Source organism: Neophocaena asiaeorientalis, unplaced genomic scaffold (assembly GCF_003031525.2).
Source record: "Neophocaena asiaeorientalis asiaeorientalis breed wild unplaced genomic scaffold, Neophocaena_asiaeorientalis_V1.1 scaffold303, whole genome shotgun sequence".
In the NCBI taxonomy this organism is placed as follows: Eukaryota; Metazoa; Chordata; class Mammalia; order Artiodactyla; family Phocoenidae; genus Neophocaena; species Neophocaena asiaeorientalis.
In genome coordinates, this window is record NW_020174420.1 from 2,425,794 (window position 1) to 2,451,154 (window position 25,361).

A 25,361-nucleotide genomic window follows, 5' to 3' on the forward strand; every position below is an offset into this window, starting at 1 on the left:
TGTATATATTCTGAGTCAGTTGGTTTTAGAATTCTTGGGACCTATTTGCATTAAATAACTATTTCTTAAATATTTTTCAGTATACATTGAATATACCAAGGAAATTCAAATATAAAGAAAAATTCCGCTAAGATCTAGAAATACATTCCAGGCTCTCAAAAATTTGGTTAATACCAAGAAGACATTCTTTTTTTTTTTTAACATCTTTATTGGACTATAATTGCTTTACAATGGTGTGTACTTTCTGCTTTATAATAAAGTGAATCAGCTATACATATACATATATCCCCATATCTCTTCCCTCTTGCTTCTCCCTCCCTCCCGCCCTCCCCATCCCACCCCTCTAGGTGGTCACCACAAAGCACCGAGCTGATCTCCCTGTGCTATTCGGCTGCTTCCCACTACCTATCGGTTTTACATTTGGTAGTGTATATATGAAGAAGACAAATTCTTAATGAAACTTTTTGTTTTTTGGCCGCGCTGTGTGGCTTGCGGGCTTTAGTTCCCTGATCAGGGATGAAACCCAAGCCCCCTGCAGTGGAAGCGCCGAGTCCCGCCACTGCACCTCCAGGGAAGTCCCTTGAAACTCTTTTAAGCTAAAAATAAAAACTTTTTTAATGAGATTTTTTCCGTACAGAAAAAGCAGGAACATCCATTCAACTGTATCGGAATGAGAGAAAAGAAATCATTTCTTATATGAAAAGTAACAGATTATATGGACTCTCAATAAACTTTTATTTTAAATAAATAAACAAATCTTCCGGGAATACACGTTTGCTTGTACGTCAACCTAAAGCATTTCAGCAAGCCTAAGCACCATGAGCGCCGCTGGTGTAGTGGTATCATGCAAGATTCCCATTCTTGCGACCCGGGTTCGATTCCCGGGCGGCGCATCTAACTTTTGTCCTCGCCTTGAATAATTTTTATAATCTTTTTTCTTCTGGAAACACAATTTTTCATTTCCATGAAGATTTATATTTCACTATAAACTACTGTTGACACATTCGAATCTGGAGTGGAATTCAAAAAAGTTTCCTCAAGTCATGAACTAGTTAACCTTTACGCCTGCGCAGTCTGAGACATCCCCGAGCGTCGCTGGAAGAGCGGCTGCGCAACGAGTGAATATAAGGACTGAGGTGCAGCCTGGCGGCCAGGAGGTTGAAAGTGCAAGATTCTTCTGCGCCTGCGCGGCCCGGGTCACTTCGCTGGCCGCTTCAAGGCTCCCGGCTCGCCGCCATCTTGTGTTGGGGCTTCATTGTTCGCGCTGGGCCGGGTGGTTTAGTGTAATTGCCGCCGAAGCAGGGGGCGGAGTAACCTCCTGTCGGCCGAGAAACCCAGCTATTTCACAGACAGAGCAGCTCAAAAGATTTGTGAGGTAGTGAAGGGTAGAGAGCTGGACCCGGAGGCGCCGCCGCGACAGCAGCAGCCATGGAGGACGAAATGCCTAAGACTCTGTGAGTCTGGGGCAGCGATGAGGGGGGCGGGATGGTGTTGGTCCCGGAGCGAAGCTTCGGCTCTGCGCCGCTCCCCAGCCTATTGTTCCCCGCGGACGCCGCGATATCTCCCTAGCGCTCACTGGGATGCCTAGGGACCGAGACCCGGGCTGTGAGGGGACGAGATGGACGGTGACGGGGCTCAGCCCTCTAAATTAGTCCCTGCCGCGTAACTACCCCACAGCGTCGCGTTTGGCTTCGTCCCGGGCGCTCTGTGGTCTTAGGCGTGGAGAAAAGATTTTCATTCAAACCTGTTTTTAGAACTCGGCTAGCCTTTTTGTTCTACGCTTTTCTTCTCTCCCCCCATCCCCCTCCCCCGCGTCTCGATTAACCTCTTTTGATTTTTACAGCCGTCTCCCTTTCATTTTACTTTGATTTTCTCTAGAAACTCTTCCTTTCATTGTCTTTCGTTGATAAGAATTTTTGTCTTGAAAATGCTTATACTGGTTTTCAGGGACTTAAACTTTATTCTCGCAGTTGCCAACTGGAAAAAAGCCAAATGTTTTTTCTTGAACTTCTCTGTGGCTTTCCTTCCGTGGCACCCCCTCCCCTGATCAAAAAGCCCCAAATCGGACCCCTTAAGGATCTTGAAACTGCTTTTTAAAAATGGAACTCTCCCCCGGAGGTATATATCAACTGAGGGGAAGTGAATATAATGCATTTTCATCGTCGCTTGCTACTTTTCTGATTGACATGTCGTTGAAGCAGCGGGGAGTTTTAAATGAAGCAACAATTGATAAGTACCTTAACATATTTAGTCACCTCTGAGAATTTTTAGACTTAGTGTTAAGTGATCTTAGTTTGGGATCTTTTCTTTGTCGTGTTGCTCTCCCCGCCCCCTCTCCTTTGTTTTTTTCGAAATATTATCCGCTGAGGTGATCCTGCCTTTGTTGCTTTTCTCGAAAAGAAGAAAAAGCCCGATGAGTTTTTGACGTAGCTTTTTTGTTTTTATTCTTAGAATACTGGCAGTTTGAGAACTCAAGGCAATAAAAATACGCTCAGGTTTCTTTTTGCAACTCTCTGGATATCACAGTTGTTATGAAGTACAACGTAATCAATTATTTTTTTCGCCAACAAAATAGTTTACGTTTTGTAATCTATATGAGAAATATAGTTACACTTGTTTTCTTAATGAATAGGTAAACTTTTTTGATAGTTTGTCTCATAATCTGTTAGTTACATTATGTGTCTTTTTAATAGGATGCAGCAATTAGCCCATGACTTTTGTCTTTTGAAAGATTATATCTGTAGATGAATACTCCCTAAAACATCATTAGCCCCATAGAGTTTATGGAAACCTTTTTTCCCTCTTGCCTCTTCGCTAGAAGTATGATAGCCAGCAGCATATTGGATTAAGAACGGCTCATCTTTTATAATGTCTTTAAGATTCTTATTTTGAAGTTTTTAATTTCAGAAACTGCCAAAAATAATCTGAGAATTTAACCTATTTAGTACGTTGATTTGGGAATATCAAATAATGAAGACAACTTAAGCTTTCCTAGGCCAGTCTACAAAAGCAAGCAGTACTAGCTTGGGGACAGGGGACCAACCATTGCAGGAGAATTAATGAAGTTTTATTTTTTATTTAATTTATTATTTATTTATTGAATACTTATCGTTTGCCATGTGTTCTCTGTTAAGTGCTTTATGAGCTTGTGTAATCCTCACCAGAATTCTGCAGTAAATGGGTCCATTTTACAGCTGAGGAAAAGCTAAGCTTAGAATTAAAGTAACTCATCCCAAGTCATATACCCTTTTGTTCATCATCCTGCAACTCTACTGTCCTCAACTCTTGACACTTACATTTATGACTAATTTTGCCTTGTATGCTTTACTAGAACACCCCATCCAAGAATCTTTTCCCCAAAGTAGTCCATGCTTTAACATTTCCTATTATCCCCTCCCTCGCTTCTGCCTTTCTCAACCAAAACTCCCATTCTTCCAGTCAGACCAGTCTTGATTAAATATGAGTAGGTGCTCATCCCTGATTTTGCCCAGCAATGTTTTTTATTTTTAATATAAAATGTTTGTTTGAATAACCTTGGGAGTCAGAGGCTTTTAATATGTTCTTAGCAATGTCTGGTCCATGGTAAGTGATCAATAAATTTGTTTTAAAAACTGGTACAGTTTCAAGCAGTGAATCAAGATTTTACTCATTCTTGAGGGTAAGATACAGTCTGAATTTCAGTATTGCCTGTGTACCTGAATGGCTCAGAGGAAGTGCCTTCCTTTGCCACAAATGAGTGTTCAGCAGTGCCTTGTTAGAGACTGTTCAATTTCTTGTCAGCAGTACTCTGGAAATGTACAGTTGACCCTTGGGCAATGCAAGGGTTAGGAGCTCCAGCCCTCAAGCAGTCAAAAATCCAGGTATAACTTTTACAGTCAGACCTCAGCTTCTGTGGATTCAACCAACTGTGGATCATGTAGTACATATTTAGTGAAAAAATTCCATGTGTATAAGTGGATCCACACAGTTCAAACACATGTTGTTCAAGGGTCAACCGTATTGTGAGAAGTGGTTTGATTCTGGAAATGTTTTGAAAACAGAGCTGTGGGAATTGCCAGTGGTTTGGATGTTGAATGTGAGAGTGAAGTCAGCAATAACTTTAATTTGCAAACGTGTAATTATCAGCCATCTAGAATGTTAGTTTGTTGTAAAATATAATTTAAAACGAGAACTGTCCTGAGAGCATGGATATCTTATTAATAAGTCTTCTGGGCATAGTGTTAGGTACTTTTGTTCAGACTGGTTTATGTACAGTTGGCCCTCTGTATCCACTGAAGTGGAACCCTCAGATATGGTGGGCCAGTTGTAAGAAACCTGAGCATCCATGGGTTTTGGTAACCATGGGAGGGGCAGGTCCAGGAAACAATCCCCTGGGAGTACCAAGAGATGGCTGGCTGCATATGGTCTGTTCTCCAAGTGAAGGAGGTGCTAGCTGATAAAATATGAGGGTTTCAGCTATCACGCAACAGAGTGTCCTTTGTGAAGACTAGACAGTTGTTAAATAATAGTAAGGTTATGATGCTGGTATATAGTATTTGTATTATGTACAACAAGCATTTACTGTCATACATAATTTCTTTTTTTAAATTGAATATAGTTGATGTACAATATTTTATAAGTTACAGGTGTACAGTATAGTGATTCACAATTCTTAAAGGTTATACTCCATTTATAGTTATTTTATAAATTATTGACTGTATTCCCTGTGACGTATAATATACTCTTGTCATAATTTTGTAATTAGTAGGAGACATATACCTTTCCCCCCTGAACTAGAGTGACTTAGGCAAAATGGGTTAATTCCCTAGCAAATTGCAAATGTTCAAAAGTAATTCTGAGAGAGTACAGTTATCTCTTTGACAAATATTTATAGAGCACTTAAATATTCCAGGCAGGGTTCCAGATAGTAGATATATAGTATGAATGAAAAAAAAATCTCTATTCTTATGAAATTTATCATTAGATTAAAACGTATTCATGTTTTTCACTCAGATTTTCAGAGGCCTCATATCAAAGTCTGCATTTTTATACGATTGTGGCTCATAACAAACCCAATACAGCATTCTGCCTTGTAAATTTTTCTTTGTAGCTTAAATTTTCTAGACCTGTACTAATCAAAATGAATATTTAAAATGTTTTGGATTCCAATGTTATAACTGTTTGAACTTAATATCAGCTTTAAAAGTATATATTAAATTGACATGAAATCCTATCCCAGAACTGTCAAGTTTTCACTAGCATTGATGACTTTTTCCATTGAATTTTCTCAGGAGGCTTTTTTTTTTTTTTAGATTTATTTATTTTTACTGTACACAGGATCTTTGTTGTAGCATGTAGATTTCTTAGTTGCGGATGCACGTGGCATATAGTTCCTCGACCAGGGATTGAACCTGGGGTGCCTGCACTGGGAGCATGGAGTCTTACCCACTGGACCACCAAGGAAGTCCCTCAGGAAGCTTTTTATTTTGAAAAATTTTAAACCTATGGAAAAGTAGCAAAAATAGTACGTTGTAGACTTTGATAACTTTCATGTGGCTTTACCAATTGCTAATAGTTAGCCAAATTTGCTGAACCATTTGAGAAGACATCATGACACTTAGGGGCTAAATACGTCTAAGAATAGGGGCATTCTCTTATGTAACGGCAATATAGTTTTCATATTAAGGAGGCTACATTGAGTCAGCATTGTTAACTAATACACAGTTTATACTCATATTTTATCCAGTTGCCCAAGGAGGGTGTTTACTTTCCAGTTCTGCACAAGATTGGTACATGATCTCAGAGGTGATATAATAAATATCAACATGGGATACTTCAGTCTATGCTGTTAACAAAAAGTTCATGGAACACATAGAAAGGGATATTTTAACGTTCTTGAATAAAAAGCATCTTGAAAAATTAAAACTACATACATGTAAGAAATTTACATTTTTGTTTAGTAGTCCAGTTGACATTGTGACAGGGAATTTGGCTTACAACTGCTCCAGTATCAATTTTTGTATCACTCAGAATTTTCTTAAACGCAAGCTGCAAAAAAATTCAGGCATAAAAGGAATTTGTTTAAAAAGATATTGGACGCTCCCAGAATTTGCAGGAAGGTTATGGAACCTGGCTTAGAAAATGTTCAGGAAAGAGAGACAACTGTCAGGCCTACAATCCTAATCAAGCCACAGATCATCCCAGAAAGGGTACTACTGCCACACCGACTGAGGACCTGATACTACAGCTTCCACTTTCACTGGGCATGGGACTCTGCAGCTGTTTGCCACCAAAGTGGATTCTCTTCAGTCTCTGCTGCTTTCACCCCTATCTTTGTCTTCTGTGTTCAGGACTGGTATCTGTAATTGAGCTAGCCCAGATCACATGCAAGGGAGACTATATAACCATATTTAGCCTTTTCATCTTCTGAAGAGGAGTCAGGCTTTGCCACAGGGTGAGGATTTCTCTAAAAACAGGAAGATATTTGGCAGCCTAAAAGAAAAAAATCTGTTACACAGGTAACTTAAATCCATGCTGTTAAGAGGAAATCCTTTCACTTCAGAAACAGAATAGTATGTGACAAAGTATGGGACAACTAAAGAAACATTTTTATATAAAAATGGGAATGAACTACATGTATATATGTTACTTGTAGTTTATTGTATTGGTGTCAAAGGTTGAGAGCAAGTTGTTGTGTAACTTCCTCTGAAGAGACTTTCTCTATACAGCTGTGTGTGGAGTTAATTGATAAAGCCTCCTGGAACATATAGTATACAGCAGGCCACATTAAATAAACAAATATAAAGGCAATACAGACCTTAGTGCTTTTTAAAGTATGTTTTATTATTATTAACTATCTTCAAACTACGTAAATCACTTAGAAAATATTTCTGAGAAAATCTTAAAGTTTTGCAAAGAGTAAATGATAGACTCCGGGTTCCCTAAATACTGTTCAGCTTGTCACTGGATTATCTACCTTTAGCAAAGCAGATGTTAGAATTAAATTTTCAGAAGAGCCATTTTTTTCATTTAGACATATGCAACCCTTAGGATTTCTTAGGATTTCTTATAGGCAAAAGAGTCGGGTAAGAATAGATACAGAAGAGTTGCAGAGATAGTACAGAGTTCTCGTTTGACCTTCACCCAGCTTCCCTTAATGTTAATATCTTACTTATATAACCATGATATAATTATCACAACTAAGAAATTAACAATGGTACAGTACTGTTAACTACAAATTTTATTACCATTTCCCCATGCCACTAATGTCCTTTTTCTATTCCAGGATCTAATCCAAGATACCACATTGTGTTCAGTTGTCATGTCTCTATCCTGTAATATGTAAGGAGATTATCTTTCATTACTGTGGCACTTTTGAAGGGTACTGTTTCTCCACTGTACAATGACTACTGTTTTTCTCGACATACTCTGTCAGTTAGAATTGATTCACTAAGAGTATCCGACCCTCAAGTAGAGGGAAATTAAGCTTCACTTCAGAGGGAGGTGTATCAAAGAATTCTTGTCAGTAGCAATTATTACTAAGGTGTTTTAATGGTGATTTCTCTCATTTGTTCTACATTTATTAATTAGAATTCTGTAAGGAAAAGCTCTTGCCCCCCCCCCACCTTAATCTAGAATTCAGTCAAGGATTATTCATTGTATTAGGTTGTCAGTGTCTTTTAAGTCCCTCTTAATCAAACACAGTCTTTTTTAGGACAATAATCTTTTGCAGATAATCAAATAAGTCGCCATATAATAATCAAAAAGTCGCCATAATACACATATATATATGTGTAATTTGTGTAATTGTTTTATATGCCCAATATCCTGTAAACTTAGATCTAAATTTAAGCTTAGCTAGATTCAATTAGATCTTTCTGATTTGAATGCTTCATAGATTGATATTATATAATTCATATTGTACATACAATGTCTCATTGTTTATCCATAAAATGATTTAAAGTTTGAACAGTGGGTCAAAGTGGCCAAAAGCTCTTATTTTTAAGGTGGGTTTTCCCTTTGCAGTTGTTAAGTGATCTATGTGATAATTTAGGCACCCTGCAAATATCCATTTTCTTACCAACCTTTCACCTAATAGTTTTATATCCATTAATGGTTCATGCCTGAGTCAATTTTTCAGTCAGGCTTACACATTGCTAATTTAATGCTCTCTGTCTACATTTATTGACTAGCATTTTTCTATAAAGGAATTGTTCATTGTTCCTTAAGACTCAGCACTTCTCCCTTTGCCATTTTAACCTATACCTGTGCCGTCACAGTAAGCATTCAATATTCTGTTGAATGGGTAAATGGAAGGAAGGAATTGAATCCACACTTTCTGGCATGTATAGATGTTTATTTTGGGGGGGAGAGAGTCCATACCTTTCATCACATTCCCTGAAGGATTCTTAGCAGAAGAATGAGAAACTACAGTTGTTGGGAGACAACATTCTCTGATTCCAGAAGTAATAAACCTCTAACTCTAACATGTCTGGAGGTAATCTCATTTTAAAATCCCCTTTTGAAAATTAATTTGTAAACCCTTTAAATAAGGATCATCCCCCTTCCCCCAGAAAAAGTAAGGATCATCCCAGTCATGTGGTCTTATAATACATTATTTACACTAATCAAGTTTGTTAGCCACCACTTCATATTATCTGTTAAAAGTCTCTCCTAGACTCTTTCTACTCCCTTTCTACTATCACTGATCAGTGGCAGGTTTCCCATTGAAAGGTTTCCGATTCTTTTGTGAGCATGTACATCACCTGATAAGTGATTTATCCATGATTTTTCAAAAATATGTTCACTGTGTAAGCCAAAGTATACCTAAATTGGACAGTTTTAGGGAAATCATGTGAATTAAAAATTGAAGAAAATTTAATGTTCTCAGTAATACTGTAGAAGTAGAAATAATTGCAAAGCTTTCCAGGATTGATTGTATAAAATGTTCTACATATTTAATGATTCATTTGAGAGATTTTAAGCATATCTTCCTAAGGTAAGCCTAGAAACTTAGAAACAAGCAACAGGTTTTATTTGTACAACCTTGAATAAAAACACACACACACTAGCTTCCCCTCTACTAACAGTGTCTCATTAATATATTTGCAAGTAACGTATCTTCCATATGTTTTGAAAGAGATTTTGAAGTTTTCATAAACTTTTAAAAAGTTCCCAAATAGTAGATCCCAAAGATCTACCTATTCCCCATATTCACTCTCCAGTAATCAACTTTAGGAACTGATGCAAAAGAAGCAAATTTAAAATGATGAATTGTTTTTCTTTGTGTTTCAGATATGTCGGTAACCTTTCCCGAGATGTGACAGAAGCTTTAATTCTCCAGCTCTTTAGCCAGATTGGACCTTGTAAAAACTGCAAAATGATTATGGATGTAAGGGTATTTCACTTAGTTAACTTTCTTTTTTTTCTTTTCCCTGAGGTTGTCCATGATACATTATTTAAATCCATTACTTCCAGGAACTCTTAAATTGCTTTATACAGTCTAAATTCATAGGGGTTTTAGTAAATTTGTAATGAATCCATTTTGGCCACGAAGTTTGTTTTAGTAAGTAAAGAAAGAAGAGAATGGTACTAATCATGTCTAAAGCAGGTGACAACTATATGTGGGCTCTTGTTTTAAAGTGTATTGAGGCATCAGAATTGTTTGTTTTATATGTGGTATCAGTTGATTGGCTAAACTAGAAATTCAGTTATTACAATTAAAATGGGAAATTGGGTAAAAAAAATAATAGACTTTGATATTGTGAAAGTGTTTTTAACTTAATTTTAAAGGTCATGATTCAAGTTTTTCTTGTATTGTGGCAGTGCCCATCCATCAGACCTTAATGTATAGAAAAAACATAGAATTCACTCATCTAATTGGTATTAATCCTGAGTCATAATGTGTGTTAAAAGGCACCTTAAAATTCTTTTGATGAGAAAAACAGTGCTAAAGAGAAATCCTTTTATCCCTGGTCTCACCTACCTTTAAACTTCTGGTTTTCTTTTCTCCAGGAAAGAAAATCATATATGTGTCTGTATCTACTACTTTCTCTTCTACTGTATTTCAATTTAACTTTTTTTTTTTTTTTTTTTTTGGGTATGCGGGCCTCTCACTGTTGTGGCCTCTCCCGTTGCGGAGCAAGTCTCCGGACTCGCAGGCTCAGCGGCCATATCACTGTTGTGGCCTCTCCCGTTGCGGAGCACAGGCTCCGGACACGCAGACCCGGCGGCCATGGCTCACGGGCCCAGCCGCTCCGGGCATGTGGGATCTTCCCAGACCGGGGCACGAACCCGGGTCCCCTGCATCGGCAGGCGGACTCCCAACCACTGCGCCACCAGGGAAGCCCTCCAATTTAACTTTTTTTTACTTGGTATTTTTAAAAATAATTATTTAGCCAGTTGGCTTTGGTTTGCTGTCTCAGATTTTAAAATGTCAAACCTTTCTCCTGGGATTTCCCCAGTGGTCCAGTGGTTAAGACTCCGCCTTCCAATGCCGGTTCGATCCCTGGTCAGGGAATTAAGATCTCATCTGGCGCGGGGTGCAGCCAAAAACTAAAAAGAAAAACTTTCTCCTAATGTGGTAGGGTCACCTACATATAATATAGATGGATTCAACAGATGTTTTTTGTCCTTTACACTCTTCTAAAGTGTTGGGTTTTTTGTTTTTTGGGGTTTTTTTGGCGGTACGCGGGCCTCTCACTGTTGTAGCCCCTCCCGTTGCGGAGCACAGGCTCTGGATGCGCAGGCTCAGCCGCCATGGCTCACGGGCCCAGCTGCTCTGGGGCATGTGGGATCCTCCCGGACCGGGGCACGAACCTGTGTCCCCTGCATCGGCAGGCGGACCCTCAACCACTGCGCCACCAGGGAAGCCCCTAAAGTGTTTTCTTATCACATTTAATATCTGTATGCCTTTGGATAAAGAAGAAAAGATTTCTGTACCCTTAGAGAAAGATAAGAGGGAGAGATAGGGGACTATGATGGAGAATTTAAAACCAGTCTTTCATCTGGGGCTCCTTCCTTATCTTAGTGATAGTATTTATGGAATGCCTACTGCCTGTTATTTTAATGCTGATGCCTTATCACAAATACTCAATAGAAACATTACAAAGCAGCTGTTATTCCTTTTTTTTATTATTTTATTTATTTACTTTTGGCTGCTTTGGTTCTTTGTTGCTGTGCGTGGCTTTCTCTAGTCAAGGCAAGTGGGGGCTACTCTTCATTGCGGTGCGCGGGCTTCTCATTGCGGTGGCTTCTCTTCTTGCGGAGCATGGGCTCTAGGCACACGGGCTTCAGTAGTTGTGGCTCACGGGCTCTAGAGCGCAGGCTCAGCAGTTGTGGCGCAGGGACTTAGTTACTCCGTGGCATGTGGGATCTTCCCAGACCAGGGCTGGAACCCGTGTCCCCTGCATTGGCAGGCAGATTCTTAACCACTGTGCCACCAGAGAAGCCCTTCCTATTTAATATACACAGAAATGGGGCAAAGCAAGGATGTAAACCCAGATTGATCTATTCTCTCCATAGGTCTGTAGGCTGCTATTCTCTCTGTGTCTGGGTCTTTCTAGATATTTGCCTGTTAAAGATCACTAGGCAAAATGTTAATGACTGCTGGACCTACAGAAAAGGCTAGCTAGGTTACCTCTGCCACTTTGTATAAATTTAGGATTTTCATCACTCAAAGGCTTAGATTAACTATTCATTCTCCTCCTCCTTATCATTATTTTATTAATATTAAAGTCTAAATTCCAGTCTCTTCACACTGATGCACTGATGTTCATATTTAGGAATTTTATACTCCCTAGAGTATAAAGGCTGATAATGTATATGCTTAGAATTTTTTTTTAATCTAAAAAGTAGTTTGTTTGTTTGTTTTCTGGGTACAAATTAAGTAAAATGAACATTCTTATTTATTTGTTTGTCTTACTCTTAGGTGTAAGCCACTTTTCTAACCATATTCTGATGCCTGTCAACATTGATCTTGGTAATAGAATTCCCATTAAATATAACATTAGTTTGACTATACATTTTTAAAAACATTTTTATATTCTCTAATGTTTTTAAAGTAAAATAATGGATAGTTTCAATGTCATCAATTTTGTGGTTGCCTCCTTGCTCTAAAATTCTTTAAAATCATTGCCAGTGACTTTTTTTAGCTGTTAATTGTGCTTGAAACAAAATGGCATATTTCTTTCTTCTGTTATCATTCTAGTCTTTTGAATTAGTTTCTTATTTTAACAGTTCTGCTTAGATTATGGAAAGAATTAAAAAGTCATTTGGTATTTTGTACTGATAGGTGTAAAATATTGGGTGTTTTTTCTGCTTCTTTAATTTATAAGAAAACATCCAGGCTTCACCTGTCATCAGACCTCAACTACTTGGAACACCAGTAGAAAAGAGGAGAGAGGTTTTTTTTTTCTTTTTTGGCCGCATCACGGCTTGTGGGATCTTAGTTCCCTGACCAGGGATTGAACCTGTGTCCCCTGCAGTGGAAGCGTGGAGTCCTAACCATTGGACTGCCAGGGAATTCCCGAGAATTTTTATTTTTAAAAGATTTCTAAGCAGGCAAAAATTTTGATGTCAGAAAGTCCACATTCTAAAACATATTCTAAAACTTTGCTTACCAGAGAACCTCTTCAGTTTTCAGAGCCTGTTTACTTACATTTTAGTAACAGGTTTAAGAAGGTTAATTAGAACACTTAGGCATTAATAAAAGATTAAATTATATATAGTAGTATAGTATAAGCTGTTGAAGAAGATAGCTTTCTATAAAAATAGTTCATTTTTTAGTGTTTACTGCCTTATCGAAACATTTACTTGCAGAAAAGACCCTTCGTTCTCCATGGCCTGTTACTGAGATGTATAAAACTTAAAATTGGCTTTTGTGTTTCTTCTTCAACAGACAGCTGGAAATGATCCATATTGTTTTGTGGAGTTTTATGAGCATCGTCATGCAGCTGCAGCACTAGCTGCTATGAATGGGCGGAAGATAATGGGTAAGGTAAGCTGTCATAATTAAAGAAGGTGACTTGCACTGAAGAATTCTAAGTTGTATACGGTTTTGTTTCCTTTTTAGAAGCATTGTATTCGCTTTACAGAAAATGATCACATTTAATATTAAGAAGCTGGGATAAAGCAAATTAGAGGGTATGTTTATGTTAGTGTTTTTCATGGTGCCTTGCACATGGTAAATACTAAGATATTTGTTGAATTATTCAAGCTTTGATGAAAGAGCTAAGAACATTGGATACTAATGGGGAAGAATAAAAGAAAAAACATTTATTGGTACTTTAGAAAGGTTAGTTGAATGTTAACAAAGAAATATGTATGGTTAGGATTTGTTAACATTATTTGCGTAAGTGTACGTTAAAAAAATAAGTATTGAGGGCTTCCCTGGTGGCATAGTGGTAGAGAGTCCACCTGCCGATGCAGGGGACACGGGTTCGTGCCCCAGTCCGGGAAGATCCCACATGCTGCGGAGCGGCTGGGCCCGTGAGCCATGGCTGCTGAGCCTGCACGTCCACAGCCTGTGTTTTTGAATGCTTCATCTCAAACGTATACGTATGTGTTCATAGATGCAAATCTTGTAATATCTGATTATTACCTTTATTTTTATGGAGTATAAATGTAGAAAAATTTTTTTAGGAAGTCAAAGTGAATTGGGCAACAACCCCCAGCAGTCAAAAGAAAGATACAAGCAGTAAGTATATTTTATACTCTTTGAACTTTTGTGTTTATTGTACATAGTAGTTTTATTGTAAAGCATATAAACATCATACATTTGCAGTAATGTTTTGATCGTTATCCTAAGATATGATTGAATGTGTTTGTGTTAATAAATTTAAGAACAAATCTAATCTTTGTCATCAGGTAGTACCGTTGTCAGCACACAGCGTTCACAAGGTAATTGTATCTTCTTAAACATAAAATGAAATCTCTTGAAAGGGTATTCACTAACCACCTGAAGTTTTTTTGTTTGATATTGGGGGGAGCGGGGAGGGAGGGGTCGTATTTCTATTTGTCTCTCTGGCAATATTTTTCCCCCTTTTTCCCACTGTTGACCAGTTGTGGTTTGTCCACTACTTTGGTGGTATTTTAAGTTCTCTGATCCCCATTGGTAGCAGCTGATGCCTTAGAAGTACTTCCACCACTGAAGGGCAAGATACCCTTTTTCCTTGAGGTCATGATCTGTGCTTCATACCAGATCTTCTGATTGCTTGAGTTGCTCCTGAAACTGTGTTTCCCAAATGGCAACCCAATATGTTGCTTAAGGCCTGCCAAATAGGGGTAACTTTTCTTTCCAAATATACTTTGTCAGAATTGATATATATGTCCTTTTAAAGTGTTGATCCAACTATTTTGTATTTTTAAAGTGTTTCTTTTTTTTGAGCATTGTCTTTTTAAGAAAACTTCACGTATGGGAACGTTTTTTCTCTCCAGTGCTTTTTTAATGGCTCTGATATAAAGTGAAGGGATTACTGTTTTCATTCTGTTGCCTTCAGTCTTAGTTCACTTGCACATGGATTCACATAAACTGAATGGTGTAATGTCTGGGCAACCAAAACTGTTGGCTTTTGAGAAAACTGTCAAATACTTTAACATCAAACTGTTGCAATGCAAGGTATTTCTTTGATTGTTCTTCACAAAATATGGTTAAACCAAGTATATCACATAGGTAAACTGAATAAATGTAAATAAGTACTATTAGAATGGTAATGAAGTCATAAATATATATATATATTTTTGCAAAACTTATTATTATTAGTTTATTTTCTTAGACCAGTATAATAATTGGCTATAAGTAGAACTATAACTGTCAGTTTCCCATTAGATATATCATAGTCCTTAGGAGAATCTGTCCTGTATTGTCACCTTGATTCATTATGTTTAAAACTGATAGGATTTGTCTAGGTATAGGATAGTGTTATACTTTACTATAATCCATAAATTATTTTAAGAATACTTTACTGAATAGATTTTAGCATTTTTTTAAATTCTAAAATTATATTTTTCTTTTCACTTCCCCTTCCTTCCCCTTATAAGATCATTTCCATGTCTTTGTTGGTGATCTCAGTCCAGAAATTACAACTGAAGATATAAAAGCTGCTTTTGCACCATTTGGAAGAATATCGTAAGTAACAGAAGATAAATTTAAAATGCTTTATATTAGAAACAATCTTACATAGAAGTAATTTGAAAATCTATTGTGAATTTTGGACATTAATTTTAACACTTGAATGTGATGTATTAATATTCACTTGAATAAGTGTATTGTTTAGAGACTATTCAAGCAGTTAACAGCCAAAGATTATTTTCCCATTGATAAATCTTTGGTCTTCAAGTATCTTAGAACTCTTTTTCAATTAGCATTAGCTTTTAAGAAACAAATGTGCTGTTGTGCATATTGTTTCTTATATGAGTGTCTTGCTAGCTTGGTCATAATCTTTAGTGAACTTGTGCTATGACTAAGGAATTTAGACCCTTTGGCACTTCTATGATACCATGCATTTTCTGTTAATATATTTTAACAAAAAGAAACCTTAACAATTCAACCCGAAACGTAGTTATTAAATGTTAATTCCCAGGTATCTATCCTTTTGTTGTTGTTGTTGCTATTAACAATTATAATAATGCCTTTTAGTGTTTTGTGAAGCACTGTCTTGCTTGCATTTGTTATTAATTGTATAGTTTAGGCCTTTTATAAAAAGGTCACTCGAGGAGTATTCATCATAAAAGAACTTTATATTTTGAAAAGCATGCCTGTAATAGAGTAAGAATAATAAGTTGATGATTGCACTTTCTTAGAAGTAATCGTTGAATTTAGAAAACAAAATTTTTAGAGTTTCTTGTTGCTTTATTATTGTTATTCCAGCTAGAAGAGTAGGAAAAAGGAAATGTTAGCTTTGGTTTGGTTTGATGAACAGACCAACAGCAGAGATGAGAAGGAGACTGGACAGTAAAAGCTGGTGGTATTGGTGTTGAATTTTGGAAGTTTTCGTTTGAAGAGTTTTAGTTCATTGGTAGGAGGATGAAAATGCATAGTGACCAAGGAATGACCATAAGTAAGGGGCCAACTTTAAAGGCAGTCACACGATTAGGGTTTACAAGTAGACCCTTCTGTCAGGTGACATTTTTCTTTGTCTCTTAGAACTGACTTTAGGAAAATAAAGTTCTAATTTCTTGACTGTTCCTTTTAATCTGTTTTAGGGCTTTGATTATGGTTAGCTGGCTTTCAAATATCTAGATTGGAAAGGTCTTAACCTTTGGCCTCTCAAAGTTTCTGTAAATCTCTGTATGCAAAATTTTATCCTTGCTTTCATTTTGGTGTGGAGTATCTTTGTAAGTTTTATCCTATTTTCAGATTAGTCACAGGGCCATAAAAGATTAAAGAACTCTGATATAGATCTTTGCTGCTTCTTCCTTAGAGAATCCTTTCAGATATAAGTAAGCATTAAATATATTTCAAGGCTAACATTTCCTGAAACTTACCTTTAAAAAGAAAAGGCTTTTCTAACATTTTAACAGATTAAATGCTATTTTATTAAATGTTTCGATTTTGATTGCAGTAGCTTTTCTGAAAGCATGGGAATTTTAGTTTGGCATTAGATAAAGATTGTTTAACAATTGGTGAGTTTAAGTTAAATGACATTCAAATTTTAGTAATTTCATTACTTTTTAATCAAGGATCAATAATTTCTTTTTGTTAAATATGTTGGTATCATAATTATAGTCTAGATTTTCTTAGAGTCAACTATGATTACTGATATATATATCATTTTTTCTTGGTAAGGCCTTTAAGTTTTATAATTTTCAGTCGAGATAATGTCTAAGCTTTAGGCTACCCAAAGAGTTAGTGTTTCTAAATTTGAAGGAACCATTTTCAGTTGGTAGCATCATTTCCTGATTTTTTTCAATTAAAGGAGATAAGTTGATAAATATATATATTGAAAGGTTCTCATGATAGTCAGGTATTCCCCGTAGAGATCCTACAACAGTGCTTGATTTATAAAAGGTGTGTAGTAAATGTTGGCCTATTAAAATATTTAGTATATAAAATATAGTACTTTCTTTCCCTAATTTATATAGCTTAAACTTTTCCTGTTCCTTGAATTTAGGGTAGTCTAACAAATTTTGCTATAGAAATGAATCAGCTACAAATTAAATGCATGTGTACCATACAGATAATTTTAATAAGTATTTTTACATATTGAGAAGTGGCTTGCATTAGTTTTCCCCTTTCACCATCACCTCTTTGTCATTTTGACCCTAAACACTTAATAAATCACTCCTAAATTGATCAAAATATGCTTATGTATACTTTAATATAAAATTATATTGCATGGCTTTCTGACTTGGGTTTTTGTTGTAAAAGTGCCTGTTTTGTTCATGTGTCCTGAGAGAACAAGCATTGTGACATACCTGGCTAACTTAAAAGCAGATTGCCTGTGAAGCACAATTTGAGTCCAATTTTTTGAGGTATGGAGTTTTAGCTATCATGGCTGGGTTTTTTACTCAATCTCAAATAATAGGGCTCTGGTTATTTTGCAGAGTATCTCTGAAGAATGGACAGAATTGCCCTGGCTAACTACAAGCTACGGTTCACAGTGGATAAATGTTGGCGTGCTTTTTTACTTTCTGACTTTTTAAAATTTTGCTTTTATATCTTATAGTTTCCAATCAATCTTATATGATTGCTATTTTAGAATTTAGTGTAAAATCTTCTCTTATATAGTATAAAACTAAAGTGTGTGTCTAGTATTTTTCTTCAATGATTTAACATTTCTGAAAAGTCAAGTTCTCAAAATTTACCCATAGTCCGGAAGGGGGGTATGAACTGATCTGAGAAAATGAAAACATTTAATTAATTTAGGGAATATACAACTTTTCCATTCTTTTAGTTTCCAGTTTTCTATTTTAATTTTTTAATGATTAGGTAGTAAGTATATAGTGTCAAATAGCAAATTATAAATTGCATGGTTAAAGAAAGCCATTCATTTAGTGTGCCTGTGAACCCTATAAGTTAAGTAAAATTCATGTGAATAGCTGCTTTTACCATGCTTAATATTTAAAAATTTAAAAACTTTTTGAAGTGGGAGGCAGTTTCTGTACAATGTATACATATATATTTAAGAAGTTATTGATTTGCATGTTTATAAAATTAAGCCTCATTTGCTAATACATGATAAATTTTATAGAATAAAAGGTGAATTTGCATTAAAGGTTCATTTTAATGAAGATGAAACATGAAAATGAGTTGTGTATGAAATTCTCACTTGATATCCAGAGGAGAGTTTGCAAACCTAAACTTCCGATTGTTTCTGATTTCAGAGATGCCCGAGTGGTAAAAGACATGGCAACAGGAAAGTCTAAGGGATATGGCTTTGTCTCCTTTTTCAACAAATGGGTGAGCTAAATAAATAAAAAGTGCATGTGTGGTGCTTTAAGAGTAAAGGATAAAAATATTCATTTTGTTTCGATTGTTAATCATTTTCCTCATCTGCCATTTGTTCATTTCACTGATAATTAATACCCTTACTAGAGGATATCTTTTTTCTCCTGTTTGGTCATTTAGTCAGCATTTATTTAGCACCTGATGCATGCAAACTACTGATAAAATGTTTTCAGAATATAGAAAGTAGAGTTGTTTAAATCATCAGCCAAAGTTAGATATTGACTATCTCATTTATATATTTAATTCATTATGTCCCTGTTTTATATTCCCATGGTAATTCAAACGTAGCTAGTGTGATAACTCAAGGTTCCAAACAATTAAATGCAGAGATAATCACATTTCTAAAAATATAGGGATGGATGGTAGGAGAATTTAATGCACTAATCTTGGAGTATACACTAAGGTTTCATTAACCTTAGATTTTATCGTATTGCCTCTATGTTACGACTGTTGTTTGCCAACGATTACTACAAAAATATTGTACTTTCTGTGTAAGAATGCCTTAGAATGAGCCATTAAAATTTTTGATAATATAAAATTATTTTAGAAAGGATTTTCTTACTTTAGTAAATAGAGTATTTGAAATAGATATCATTTCTTGATGACTTCAGGTCAAATTTATGAGCATCATTCTGAGTCTTTTAAAAATGCACCCATAAAAAAAAAAAATACACCCGTTCGTAGTTATGCCAAATAGTGTCAAATTGTCTTGTTTTTTTCTAGTTCCTGTCTGCTTACATTGAAACTGTTTGGTTATTCCTCCCTATGAACTCTTACTATCCAGATACTTGCTATAGCAGCCAGCTTGCAACCATTTTGCCCCAAATCTACTTTTCAAATAAAAAAATCTGCCCTAAAAATGTTTACATGGCTTGTAAGTTAAGGCAAAAGAGGGTAGAATGCACTGTAATGGTATGTCCGCTGATTGCACAGTAACATCATATCTTGCAATCACTTTGTTTAAATGTATAGCTATCATCTTCCTCTCATGAAGTGAAAATGCCTTCTAAGAAGTAGGTTAGCCTAAGAGGTCAGGAAAAATCCGTATATTAGAAGAAAAGTTGCACATGGTAAAGCATATTGAGAGGTGAAGGGGTAAAAGCTCCGTCATGTATGTGTCCCATCTACCAAGTATAAGATGAGATAAGGAAATAAAAACTATGAGAATGTAGCTGGTTCTCAAAGCTTTACTGTTAATCACAGAATATTTAGGAAAGGTAGAAAAATACCTCATACAATGGATTGATAGCCACAATTAGTATGAGTTCCTGAAAGGATTGATAAATAGGATATTAGTGTCTTGTGCTACTTGGGGAAATAGGTTGAGGGCTTTGGGTTGACTAAGAGCTCATTTTTTCCATTTGAGGTTATGGAATATATACCCCTGCTATATGAAAGTCACTATTTAATGCATATTTAGTATGAAAGTCGGATAGCAAACGATGTCTGTGTGTGGCCTCTGGAATTAGCCAGAGATGGATTGTAATCCTGACAATCATCATATGATAGGTGTAACTTAGAGTAAGTGATTTAATGTGATCTTCCCAAATTTATATTTCACTTTCTGTACATTTGAGATATGTGATTGGCAGGCATTCTCAGTGCCACAGCGCTGACTGAAATTACCCCTGGCTTCCTTGCCTCTTCCTGTGTTGTGTGTGCTAGGCAAACTCCAGTACTGGTTGAACATAGCCTCTCTGCTTACTCTGAAGTAATTGAGTATTGATAGAGAAAAACTGAGTCAATGGTTTTGCTTCTAATTTAATGGTCACACATTAGATGAGTACATGTTACTGTCTTTGCAAACCTATGTTTCTCTAGTAAATATGATTTCCTGTTCTTCGATAACTATTTCATGCCCCCTCATTTCTCCTCGGATATTCCTCACTTTTCTCCATCACCACCCTGAGCTTCAGCTGAGAAAATAGAAGCTATCATACAGGAATTCCCTGAGCTTTCAACCACCAAACCTACTCTCACTGCTGTGGCCTCTCCCGTTGCGGAGCACAGGCTCCGGACGCTCAGGCCCAGCGGCCACGGCTCACGGGCCCAGCCGCTCTGCGGCACGCGGGATCCTCCCAGACCGGGGCACGAGCATCGGCAGGCGGACCCGCAACCACCGCACCACCAGGGAAGCCCCAGTCTGCTCTTAAGCTGGCTTTTGTTCTTACTCTATACCAGCACTACCCTTTTCAAGTTCACCTCTTGACTTCTGCTTGCTTGACCCTGACAGTAGTTTTTTTTTTTTTTTTTTTTTTTTTTGGCCTCTCACTGTTGTGGCCTCTCCCATTGCGGAGCACAGGCTCGGGACGCGCAGGCTCAGCAGCCATGGCTCACGGGGCCTAGCCGCTCCATGGCATGTGGGATCTTCCCGGACCGGGGCACGAACCCGTGTCCCCTGCATCGGCAGGCGGACTCTCAGCCACTGTGCCACCAGGGAAGCCCTTGACAATAGATTTTTGAGGGTTTCTTCCTTCATCACTGGCTATTCCTTCTTAGTCACCTTAGCTAGTGATCTCTCCTTTACCCAGATTTCAGATTTTGCTGTTTTTCAGGACTCTATCCCAGGATGCGTTCTTCTCTCTAGTCTTTCTTCATGACTCTGAATCTTATATCTCCAGCTCCGTTTACTTCACACTTACTAACAAATGGTCTTCATTTAGATGTCTTACAGGTATCTCAAACTTAATGTGTCTTAAATCATCTTTGTTTCTTCCTCAAACTTGTTGCCCTCCTCCCTCCCAGGCTTCTCATTTCCATTAATGCTAGGACCATCCTCCCTACTGCCCAAGCAAAACCTAGGAATTATCTTTGATTCCTGCCCTTTGGCTTACTGTGCACATCCCTCCCCACCAATTCTCTTGACTCTTCCTTTAGATTACATCCACTGCTACTGCATTAGTCCTGGTCACTGACTGTTTTTTTAATTTGGATATTGCGTTAGTCTCATAAAGTGTCTTTTTCCTTTTACTATCTCCCCAAACTGTTCTCCTTCCAGTAAAACTAGTCATCTTTCACATGCTTCTTTAAGATGCGTACCAAACACTTTCCTGCCTTAACACACCTTGCAGTGCTTTTCCCTCTATCAGGAACACCCTGGTGTTTGGACTTTTCTAGCTCCTCTTCCTATTTCAGCTTAAATGTCATTTCAGAGACCTTCCCTAATCTAAAGTAGATTCCCATGCCTGTATCTCAGCATGGGATATTCTCTCTCTCAACCTTTTGTTTCTGTCATGGCATTTACCACAATCTGTAATTACTTTATTTGTCCCCCGCAAAAGAATGTAAGTTCTGTGGCAGCAGAGACCATGTCTACCTCATTGACCAACGTTTCCCTAGCACTTAACCTGCTGTCTAGGACATGATAGCTGTTCATTATTTACTTGTAAGATGAATGAGAAACCAAACACTGTCATTAAAAGCATGTTGGATTGTATAAAGTGCAATTTTCATCCATAATAGTATGGGTTGTTCCATGAACTTTACAATGGCTACCTCAATAAGGGCTTTTGGGCTTGAGTCTTTCAGGTGATTAACATTCCCAAAGTCTGATATCCAAGTAAAAGAAAGACAGTTTAAAAGCACAACAATAGATTTTTGAGGGTTTCTTCCTTCATCACTGGCTATTCCTTCTTAGTCACCTTAGCTAGTGATCTCTCCTTTACCCAGATTTCAGATTTTGCTGTTTTTCAGGACTCTATCCCAGGATGCGTTCTTCTCTCTAGTCTTTCTTCATGACTCTGAATCTTATATCTCCAGCTCCGTTTACTTCACACTTACTAACAAATGGTCTTCATTTAGATGTCTTACAGGTATCTCAAACTTAATGTGTCTTAAATCATCTTTGTTTCTTCCTCAAACTTGTTGCCCTCCTCCCTCCCAGGCTTCTCATTTCCATTAATGCTAGGACCATCCTCCCTACTGCCCAAGCAAAACCTAGGAATTATCTTTGATTCCTGCCCTTTGGCTTACTGTGCACATCCCTCCCCACCAATTCTCTTGACTCTTCCTTTAGATTACATCCACTGCTACTGCATTAGTCCTGGTCACTGACTGTTTTTTTAATTTGGATATTGCGTTAGTCTCATAAAGTGTCTTTTTCCTTTTACTATCTCCCCAAACTGTTCTCCTTCCAGTAAAACTAGTCATCTTTCACATGCTTCTTTAAGATGCGTACCAAACACTTTCCTGCCTTAACACACCTTGCAGTGCTTTTCCCTCTATCAGGAACACCCTGGTGTTTGGACTTTTCTAGCTCCTCTTCCTATTTCAGCTTAAATGTCATTTCAGAGACCTTCCCTAATCTAAAGTAGATTCCCATGCCTGTATCTCAGCATGGGATATTCTCTCTCTCAACCTTTTGTTTCTGTCATGGCATTTACCACAATCTGTAATTACTTTATTTGTCCCCCGCAAAAGAATGTAAGTTCTGTGGCAGCAGAGACCATGTCTACCTCATTGACCAACGTTTCCCTAGCACTTAACCTGCTGTCTAGGACATGATAGCTGTTCATTATTTACTTGTAAGATGAATGAGAAACCAAACACTGTCATTAAAAGCATGTTGGATTGTATAAAGTGCAATTTTCATCCATAATAGTATGGGTTGTTCCATGAACTTTACAATGGCTACCTCAATAAGGGCTTTTGGGCTTGAGTCTTTCAGGTGATTAACATTCCCAAAGTCTGATATCCAAGTAAAAGAAAGACAGTTTAAAAGCACCATTGTGTTTTAGGAAAGCTGTCATATATTGTGTATTTCACAAAGCATTTCATTCAAAAAACATTTGTGAAAAGCAACCATGAGTTTTCTCTATTGCTAACAATTGTTTAACGTCAACTAATAGTGGCTTCTTTGTCATTTCTAATGTTGTGTGGAACAGGATGCTGAAAACGCCATTCAACAGATGGGTGGCCAGTGGCTTGGTGGAAGACAAATCAGAACTAACTGGGCAACCCGAAAGCCTCCAGCTCCAAAGAGTACATATGAGTGTAGGTGAATTGGAGAAGAAAAGGAAATGTGGAATTTTGGAGGAAAATACACTAGATTTTAAATGTTAGAGCTGTTCCCGGAGACTTATTGCAGAAATAGATGAGAAGCAAATCAAGACTACTGTTCAAAAATGTACTTAGTTTTCATTTTTGTAATTATAAATAATAAATTATATCTCTAATGTCAAGTCTCCTATTAAATAGAGAATATTGAGTAATTTTTAGACATTCTTGGGGGAGGTTTAATCCTCAGTCAAATGTAATATGTATTAAATAAGCATTTTGATCAAGGTAAATATTACCATTACAGTAGTGTAGTTAATGTTGCTTTACTCTTTCTGAACATTTTATTTAATGAATTAAAAATATTAAATTTTTCCTCCCCAGCAAACACCAAACAGCTATCATATGATGAGGTCGTAAATCAGTCTAGTCCAAGCAACTGTACTGTGTATTGTGGAGGTGTCACTTCTGGGCTAACAGGTATGGGGGCTTTACCTATGTGGCATCTTGAGATTAATTTTTAAACTAAAAGGCTTGGTATTTGTAGGATTTTAATGCGGGTTTGTTTTTTGTTTTTTTTTTGTCTAACAGAACAACTAATGCGTCAGACTTTTTCGCCATTTGGACAAATAATGGAAATTCGAGTCTTTCCAGATAAAGGATATTCTTTTGTTCGGTAGGGGTGGTTTTTAAAAAAATGTTTCCCCCCAGATCATTTTTGAACATTTAACTTAGTGGTTTTCTTTAAAATTTACTTTGGTTATAAAGAAATAAAAATTTCTCTAGTGTTTATCATATTTGCCACTTATTTAATAGCTCCCTCCTTACAACACAAGGCAAATAAAACATTCTGTTAAAAGAAGTTTCCCCAGAACTATAAGATCTTTGAGGGGGAAAAAAAAAATGAAAATATGCCATTTTATTGATTCTTTTATATTAACTTCCTGTTATATTTCAGGCTTAGTTTGATTTTTAAAAATAGGTTTTATTCATAAGCACTTTAAACTATTTATTTTTAACATCTTTATTGGAGTATAATTGCTTTACAATGTTGTGTTAGTTTCTGCTGTATAACAAAGTGAATCAGCTATATGTATACTAAACAATTTATATTGGTAATTCTTAATATTATTTTCAATAGGTTCAATTCCCATGAAAGTGCAGCACATGCAATTGTTTCTGTTAATGGAACTACCATTGAAGGCCATGTTGTGAAATGCTACTGGGGCAAAGAAACTCTTGATGTGATAAATCCCGTGCAACAGGTGAGAAGGTTCTTGACTTTGCAGAGTAATTGCTGGGCTAATAGGTATTTTTAAATGAAATTGTTGATAATCGTCATTAATGCTTCTAGCTAAAATGATAGCATATAAGGGCTTTTCATGTATTATAGTTCCAGAGTAGTGGTTCATGGATGCAGGGGTGACATGATGAATGTGACCACCTCGATTGACTCATGCTCACACAGTGGATTTTAAAATGCTGCAACAAACTTAACAGGGTATTAAATTTTTTCTAATACTTAGTAGATTTATTCACATACTATTTGGAGGACTCACAAGCATGTTTTTTTTAAATTATTATTTATTTATTTATCTATCTGTCCATCCATCCATCCATTTTTGTTTGCATTGGGTCCTTGTTGCTGAGCGTGGGCTTTCTCTAGTTGCGGCGAGCGGGGGCTACTCTTCGTTGCATGCACGGGCTTCTCACTGCAGTGGCTTCTCTTGTTGCAGAGCATGGGCTCTAGGCACAGGGGCTTCAGTAGTTGTGGCACATGGGCTCAGTAGTTGTGGCTCACGGGCTCAGTAGTTGTGGCTCACAGGCTCTAGAGTGCAGGCTCACTAGTTGTGGCACATGGGCTTAGTTGATCCGCGGCATGTGGGATCTTTCCAGACCAGAGCTTGAACCTGTGTCCCCGGCATTGGCAGGCAGATTC

The 25,361-nt window shown here is 37.0% G+C and overlaps 1 protein-coding gene and 1 non-coding gene across 11 annotated transcripts in view; both read left to right on the plus strand.

The window, feature by feature from the left end:
- The first annotated feature begins 822 nt into the window (after nt 1-822).
- On the plus strand, nt 823-893 carry TRNAG-CCC (transfer RNA glycine (anticodon CCC)). Its single transcript has one exon. It is a non-coding gene; the product is annotated as a tRNA-Gly (tRNA).
- A 279-nt stretch (nt 894-1,172) lies between these two features.
- Nucleotides 1,173-25,361, plus strand: part of TIA1 (TIA1 cytotoxic granule associated RNA binding protein) — a 28,922-nt gene continuing 4,733 nt past the window's right edge. For 2 of the 10 annotated variants that reach the window (XM_024756365.1, XM_024756366.1), the window contains exons 1-11: nt 1,173-1,454; nt 9,274-9,370; nt 12,878-12,976; nt 13,621-13,675; nt 13,846-13,878; nt 15,019-15,106; nt 18,304-18,379; nt 23,311-23,419; nt 23,807-23,902; nt 24,014-24,098; nt 24,564-24,687. In XM_024756365.1, the coding sequence (XP_024612133.1) occupies nt 1,429-1,454; nt 9,274-9,370; nt 12,878-12,976; nt 13,621-13,675; nt 13,846-13,878; nt 15,019-15,106; nt 18,304-18,379; nt 23,311-23,419; nt 23,807-23,902; nt 24,014-24,098; nt 24,564-24,687 (888 nt within the window). In that variant the 5' untranslated portion in view covers nt 1,173-1,428. The other 8 variants (XM_024756367.1, XM_024756368.1, XR_003004698.1 and 5 more) reach the window with 7 other exon arrangements.